Here is an 8,517-nt window from a genome sequence, read left to right on the forward strand (position 1 = left end):
TGGGTTCAAGTCTCACTGGTAGCGGTATTGACTCAGACTAATGAGCATGACACGGGCACTCGGAGAGTAAGATAGGCGATCCCGTGGTCATTTCGAATATAATGGACAAAAAAGAAATAAGAATTAATTTCATTAATGAATAGTGAATATGTCATATAAAACCAACTGAAAGAATAATTTATATATATATATATATATATATATATAAGTGTCGGAGTATATATTTAATTAGACAATTTAATTAGAGCAATTTTAAATGGTGCAACTTTTAGAATAATATAATGTGCATCATGATTATATTGCATATTAAAAAGTAATACTAGATTCATGATTTTACATCTTAATTTTCATCTACTTATGTGATAATATTTGATTGGTTCATTTTATATATAGTTGATTAATGAATAAATTCTTTTTTCTAACATTATGTTGGGTTAATTAGCCAATTTTAGGTAATTATTAATTAATGTATAATATGAATTTCATTACCTGTCAAAAGTAAGCATTAAGTAAAAAAATCACGAGGAAAAAATAACATTATTCTTAATATTAATATTAGTATAATATACAATATAATCAGCATTACACCCCACAATGGTGGTAATTTCTTGTTGGTAGGAACTTAGAGTCTGTGTAATGACTGAGTCCACTTCATTTTTAGCATCCCATCTGCATCCTTTTAGGTTTGACATCCCTAATTTCTGATGCTATTCCAGTCTCGAGCTTATCATCCAAGAAGGTAGAAAATAGATCGCGTGTATGATCAAGAAAGAAAACGTGATTGTATGATCTAATGAGGGTCCAGTATGCACGTTATACTTACCAACTGTGCAGGGTCTAGTGCGCACGTTATACTAGGTGCACGTTCACGTAACCATGTTTAATCAATTATAGGTAGAATATATTATGGTTCTCACAGTTTAGCTGTAATACATTCTTAACCATGCTATAAAAAATCCAAACACTAAGATTCTCGGTTTTTAGAGATAGTTCCGGCTGTCAATATTCATATGATTAAAGCTCTTTACTCTCGCCCCTTGCTTTTGTTCAATTATAAAAAAATAAGCACTTTGATGGAGATTTGTAGCATCATTCAAGTAAATACAGATTGAGATCGTAGAAACATGAGCTTGTGATATAGCTACACCTAATTCAAGACCGGTTAATGCGAGAACTATAAATAAAGGACCAAGATCTCCTATGAAATATAAAAGATCATTCATACATAGCATAGTCCAAGCGAACCCACTTAAAATCTTTACTGAACTATGACCGGCCATCATATTAGCAAATAAACGTATTCCTGAGCTTAATGCGCGAAAACAAGTCCACTTTCTCAAGGGGTGGGCGATGATACGAATACGATCCCACGTCGACTTCGCAAGAGATTGTAGAGTGGTACTTAAGTTGGGGTGGTACTTAAGTTAGGGCCAAACCTCCGCTCATAAGCTAGTTTTTGTGGTGGAGTTAAGGTATACACTCACCAAGGCGCACCCTGCCACACAATAATCTCAATTAACTCCTCGATCTCACATACTTTATTCAATGATTGGCCACTTTAAACATAATTAAAACAATATTAAACAAAAAATGACCAATTAATACACAATAAAATCGTTGTTATAAATTAATTGAGTCCATCGAATTTAAATTTTTATAAATTAAATTTTTAATAAATTAAAATGCACGCAACAAATTAAAAATGTAAGTATGTTGTGAGCGGGCAAGCATGTAAAAGAATTTAAAGGATGGAAGAAAAATGTTTAATAATTAATTAATTGGTGCAATCCATACATTACATGGAATATGAGTGGATTACAATATAATGTAGTTAGCTAAGTGTAGTGTACTACAAAATTAAAATTAAGTGAGAAATAAAGAATAAAGAAAAAATGAATTGGATCAATAATGAATCTCATCGATCTCTAGCTTCTTCAACGTAACCACGTACGCTCGACCAATCCGGGTCTAGGCACTTGGATGCTCCTGTGCGGGCTTGCATTCAGGGGGCAGTCCCTGGGCGAAACGCTTGGTGTCAGTGCAATAATTGTAGATCATATTCTTTTTTTGTACATTTTCGAGTTTAGCCTTAGCATCGGCATCGAGCGTGTAGGTTTGCCATGGCTGCTTATTCTTATTATTGGCGCAAGAGGAAGCTCCATTTGTTATAACACAAGCGTCCACAACGAAGTTTTTGTAGTGGGCAGTGAAAGGAGCGCGCGACCAATCTACCTTCACATTTCCTCCCTGGGTTGCCCATGCACTCGCTTCCCACAAGCTGCAGAATATTCTCTGGGGCTTCGTCTTTGGGAATGGAACCCCAATGCTCTCTTGATTCTCGAATACTCTAATCGGAATGTTATCCACCATCCAAATGATTCTTTGTGAGTTCCAGAGAATAGTGTAAGTGTGAAATTCAGCTGTTGGGTCGAACCACAGATGGAACTGTTGTTCCCTGTTACCTTTTCCCTCAGAAAATACATTGGTATGGACTGTGAAAGGTTGAAAAGTAGCATTCCCTAAGAATTCAAAGTCGACTTCATCGTGAGCTTGCCCTATAGGTGATGTTAGATAGAAGGTGGTGACAGTGCCAGCCGAGAAACCTTTCATAAGCTTCAGTTGCATGTCGAATCTCCCGAAAATGTACTCATTTTTGGTATTGAAACCAGAACCAGTTTGTTGGTCAAGATTCAGGGCCATCGTGTTGCCGTTGTCTTGCACTTGCCCAAGATGATTCCCAAAATACATTGTCACATCATTGTTGAAGTTTAGTGGGGGCACGGCTAATGCCACCACTACCAGGCAGCTCAACGCCACCGCTATTATCGTACAAACCTTTGACATCTCTAAATTTATTTTTATTTTATTTTTTTTGTATAATCCTGTTCTAAGGATTTAATTTATTGAATATATATGGAATATACTCAGGAACTAGCTTCTTTAAATACCAGATATCAAACAATTATAACCACATATTATCTAAATAAATCTTCTTCACTCAATAAATATTTGTGGTAAAGTTTAATTCAACACCAGCAAATTATGGATGGTTAGTTAATTGAGAACCACATTACTTTCATTTTATTTGTGGTGATTGAAGAGACCTTGACCTTTAATGCATGCATTCAGGTTAAATAAATAATTGTACCAATACTTTGATTATATATTGAATATTATATTATTGTTAATCAATTAATATTAGATGTATTCTCATTTTATATTCTCTATGATGTAACATGCTTTGATGGCTTATAATATATGTATATATAGAATAATAAAGAAAAATGTTAAGTAAAAGTAAGTCATATTACTTGATTAAAAATATAATGTTCAATCATATATATATATATATATATATATACACACCATCCATTTGCCTTATTGGTACGTGCACGTATAGGATTTGTTTGATACAATATATGAGATTTGATTATATAAAATATTTTTAAAATACTTATAATGACTTGAATATTCTACGGAAAATACCTCCTAAGATGTTTGTCCTTGATAAAATAAGATAAAATAGGTATATGCTTATTGTTTAAATATTCGATTTTCCTAGTTATTGTTGTACTAAAATGATTTACTTTTTAGGCCAGCTGCAATCTCAACTATCATTTTCTTTTAAATGCATTCAAATTAAAGATAATCTAGTAAGGCAACTTGTGGTTAATCCTTGGTGTAGATCAATAACACAATAAAGATTGAGTAGACGAAAAGTTTGTTACTTTTTGATACGACTATCATTAATTGCAGTGAAGCAAGTAGCTGTACGTATGAGCGAAAGGCTTCTTGTCACTTGTATTTGTATCAATACATAGTGAAATTCCTCCTTCGATTATGAGGAGAAGAGTGGAGTAAAAATTCATTCCAAGCCACAATAAAAAAAACCTCTCTCTCTTTACACTTTATATTCTTGACTAATCACCCATACTAGTTTCACACTTAACACTCACAATTATAACCTAGCTACAATCTAAAACTTGGCAAGTTTGAGACTTCTGTTGTGTGAAAAATGTATTTTTTAAAAATTCACTTTGCAATTAGTATAACTCAGGGACGAAAAGTGCAATACCAATGATAACTTAGGGATGAAAAGTGGTATGACCAAAACTTATGAACGAATTCTACAATTACCTATAAGTTAGCATTAATATGAAAATGACATGTAAGTTATTATTTTGGGTTAGTTAGTTAATGTGGTTATTTATTATCATCATAATTATAAATGTTTGGTCTTGTAACTCAGTTGGTTAGAGTGTTGGTCTTATGAGCCGAAAGTCGTGGGTTCGAGCCCCACCAAGACCAATATAAATTTCATTTAAAAATGTTGCATTAATATTATTACTCACTTAAATATTCCAAAAAAAAAAAATTCTCCTTAGAATGTTTTTCCTTGATAATATATACACACTTGGGCATAGGCTTATTGTTTAAATATCGATTTTCCTAGTTATTATTATACTAAAATGATTTAATATATGATCAATGAAGGAATCAAATTATGAATAATTCATAATTGTATGAGAGCTTATGTTTGATTATTGAATATTATATTGTGAGTTAATTCCATTTTTTGTCTTAGATTTATGGCAAAAACTTGTGTGAGACCGTTTCACCATGAGACGGGTCGGGTCAGGTCAAGATGCAAATGTAACACTTATATACACAAATGTCATACTTATATTCTCAAATGTAATACTAATAAGGAATAAATTTTTTGTTACTTATTATGGTAAATGTAATACTTTTAAAGGAAAATACAATACTTTTACATTTCGATTTAAAAGTATTACATTTTTCCTCAAAAGTATTATATTTGCCCTTATAAGTGAGAAGCACTTGTCAACATTACTTATTATGAAAAATGTATTACTTTTTCTCTTATAAGTAACAAAAATTGTATTTTTGATTAGTGTTATATTTGAACATATAAGTGTGAGATTTGCACATATAAGTATGACATTTGCATGGTGCGTTGACCCGACCCGACCCGTCTCACGAATAAGGATCCGTGAGACGGTCTCACCCAAGTGTGACCCTAGATTTATAGGTGGTTGTCCACTTTTAATCTTTTTTATCAGAACATCCACATTTGGTCTTAGTATTATTTTGGCATGACCATTTTTTGTCCTCCGTCAACAAAATCGTTGAAATTTCGTTAAATACAACAGCATTTAGATCATTTTTATACAAAGTGAGTTGATCCTGTTATATTTTTATGTTTTTTTTAAATCAATAATTGAAGATTGAAATAGCTTTGTATTTAACGACAATAAAGCTATTTTGTTGATAAAGAACTAAAAATAGTCATGTCTCAATAATACTAAGGCCAAATGTGGATGTTCAAATAAAAAAAGGAGTAAAAGTTATAACCACCTATAAATCTATAACTAACTAAAAAAGGAATTAACTCTTATATTGTTAATCAATTCATATCTTGCATGGTGCAATTCTATCTTCAAACTTATTTTTTATTCAGTTAAATATAATCTATATATGGACCAAAATTCACCTATATATTTGTCATATCTTACTAAGAAGGAATTATTGATTTTTTCCTTTTTTCAAATAATAAAAATTGAATAATATATTGAACATTTTTTTCAATACATTTTACCAGATATATCAAAATTATTACTACTCATTCATCCTATGCAACATATATTAATATTGATCACATTGTCAAACCAAGGTAAAAATGAAACAAAATAGCAAGAAGTTAAAATTCTCGCACAACTCGTCCACTTCTCAGTATTTCGACCATAGTTCAATGTAGAAATGTCTAAATCAAGTAATTCTTGCGCCATTATTAGAAACCCTCGAAGGGCTACAATTATTATGAAGATCATCAAACCCAACTTTGACTTTAAAGTTGACAAAAATAGCAAGGAATTCGCATAAACGCTCACATGAATGTGAATTAGCCCATGCGAGAAACATAAGGTTTAAAGGTTTGGAGAGGGGCGGTGCGCGGTCGCCTACACACCCATGTGACTACCCATGAGTTGACATGGTGCCCACATGCTCGTGTAGTAGTATGGATGGTTGTTGTTCTTTGTTTTGTATTTAAACTCCTTTTTAATCATTTTGATGCAGTTCCAACCCATACTCAAATCGTAAATGTTCTCCTTCATTTTCTTTCCTATTCTAGTATATGTTAGATTAAGTTTACATTTAGGTTCCAAAACATTTTGGAAGCTCGTAATCTTGGATTTAAAGCATGCATATATTCCAACATTTCAAGATTGTTTGTTCATTTTAGTAGATGAGTTTATATATACTTCATCTTTCTATCTCTTTGTTTATGTTGTTTATGCTTTATTCTTGTTTTTCTATGATGTTTATGTTTAATATATATATAATTAATTAGTTTATGGACTTAAGTTATGGACTGTTGTATTATGCATCTAGACGTCATACTCTTGATTATTGCATAATGATGTGTATAACTTCAAATCTTCAATCTAGGGTTCATATGTTTGTGAATATTTTGTGATTAAATTTGTTATGGAATTAAATATAATTTATATATGAAAGAGAACTCTCCTATATATTTGTCATATTTACCTAAGAAGGAATTATTCTTTTTTTTTTTTATGTTTTCAAATCATAATATATGAAACTATTTTTCATACATTTTACGGCATGGCGAAGTTGTATTATTTTTAGTGTGAAGTAACACCAATAATAATATTTATTATTATTATTATTATTATTATTATTATTATTATTATTATTATTATTATTATTATTATATATCATTTGCCTTATTATTAGTGCACGTATAGGATTGGTTTGATACAATATATGATTATATAAAATATTTTTAAAATACTTATTATGACTTGAATATTCTACGAAAAATAGCTCTTAAGATGTTTGTCCTTGATAAAATAAGATAAACTGCACACTTTTGTATATGCTTATTGTTTAACTCTTCAATTTTCCTAATTATTCTTGTACTAAAATGATTTAATTTTTTTACATCAAGTGCTTGATAAAATGTCTTCTATATCTTAAAGCATGGGAGTGCCCTTGATGATACAAGCTAAGAAGTGTGAAGCTAAGTGATGGGAGATGAGATAAGGATCGGTACTTGGAGCTCGGAATAGAGGAAAGGACAACTGGTGGGAAGGATTAAGGCTCGGGATTTAATATTCGGAAGAGAAAAGGTGGTCCGACCGACTTAGGAGCCGTGGCCGAGTGAAGGGGAAGGTCGGTAAGGATAAGGCGGTGCAATGAATGCGGCTTGGGAAGTTTCCTAAAAGGATATGAAAGGCAGTTGCAGATTTTGTGCTAGAGATATGTAAGGAAGATCAAAATAGATTAGGAAAATATTCCAAATGTAATAAGGAAAGAAATCTTAAAGCATTTATGGTAGTTTAGGGTTACCAAAAGGAGAAATCTCTCCTAACTTGTATAAATAGGGGTGAAAAGCCTTGAGAAAGGCAAGCAACTCAACATCAAACCAAAACCTTCTCTAAACACTCTACAACACATGTACCCAACTCATACCAAATATAGTGAATTTTGGCTTGGCACTGCCCAAAAAGGCCTGTGATTTTCACCTTTTGGTTTCCACGTTAAAATCCTTGTGTTCTATTTATTTTTTCCTTTATTATTATTTATTTTCTGGTGGTGTTAGCCTACCGTTCGACCACATCCCTTGGGAGATAAAACCAACACTAAGTATTGAGAAAGACATCCTTGTACTTATAAACACCTATCCTATAGTCAATTGATTCTATTCATTACCCCCGAGTTGGTCATCGATCTATTCTAGCTCTATGTAGCACCCCTATCTACCTCCGATTTAATACCATTGTGTTTATTCATTTGTTACTTCGTTGGTTGTGTCACTCTTTCACTCAACCAAACACCTGTGCTTTAGTAGATTTCCAATTGCATCAATGTGAACTTATGATTGAAGCCTCTGAGCTCGGATTCCTATTGTCTATTCGTCAAGAACGATATCCCATGTAAGAATGTCCTCTTACATATCCTATGCTCACCCACAAATAATCTTCATCAATACGCAGCAAAGAGACATTTTGGACCAAAGTGTACTTATTACACAAATTGGAAAATGGTCTAAACTTTATAGTTCATAGCATGCAAATCAAGGATTAGCATTGGAGATTGGGGAATGTGGGGGCCTTTGGACGGCTACCACTTGTTGAGTGACAACTGACAAATTTGAATTTCAAACTAATGCTCAACCTACCTTTGTTTATATATATAAGGATCACACCATGCTTAGAAAAAGGTTATGATTGAATGATTTCTTGAGTTCTTGAGAGAAGATTGAGTAGAAGAAGAGTTTGTGACTTTTTTAAAGGACTGTCGTTGCAGTGAAGCAAGTAGTTGTACGAGCGAAAGACTTCTTGTCACTTGTATTTGTACCAATACATAGTGAAATCCCTCATTGGGTTATAAGGAGAAGAGTGGAATAGGAATTCATTTCAAGCCACCATAATCCTCTCTCCCTCCCTCCCCCCCCCCCCCCCCCCCCCC

At 32.6% G+C, this 8,517-nt stretch overlaps 1 protein-coding gene and 1 non-coding gene across 2 annotated transcripts; one reads left to right on the top strand and one right to left on the bottom strand.

Moving 5' to 3' along the window:
* Positions 1-1,749: 1,749 nt before the first annotated feature.
* On the bottom strand, positions 1,750-2,879 carry LOC116013988 (xyloglucan endotransglucosylase/hydrolase protein 24-like). Its single transcript, XM_031253966.1, has one exon. It carries the CDS (start codon positions 2,842-2,844, stop codon positions 1,969-1,971), a length of 876 nt encoding a protein of 291 aa, XP_031109826.1. The 5' UTR covers positions 2,845-2,879; the 3' UTR covers positions 1,750-1,968.
* Positions 2,880-4,234: 1,355 nt separating this feature from the next.
* Positions 4,235-4,308, top strand: TRNAI-UAU. The gene has a single exon. It is a non-coding gene; the product is annotated as a tRNA-Ile (tRNA).
* The last annotated feature ends 4,209 nt before the right edge of the window (positions 4,309-8,517 follow it).

The sequence above is a fragment of the Ipomoea triloba genome, chromosome 3 (assembly GCF_003576645.1).
Source record: "Ipomoea triloba cultivar NCNSP0323 chromosome 3, ASM357664v1".
Lineage (NCBI taxonomy): Eukaryota > Viridiplantae > Streptophyta > Magnoliopsida > Solanales > Convolvulaceae > Ipomoea > Ipomoea triloba.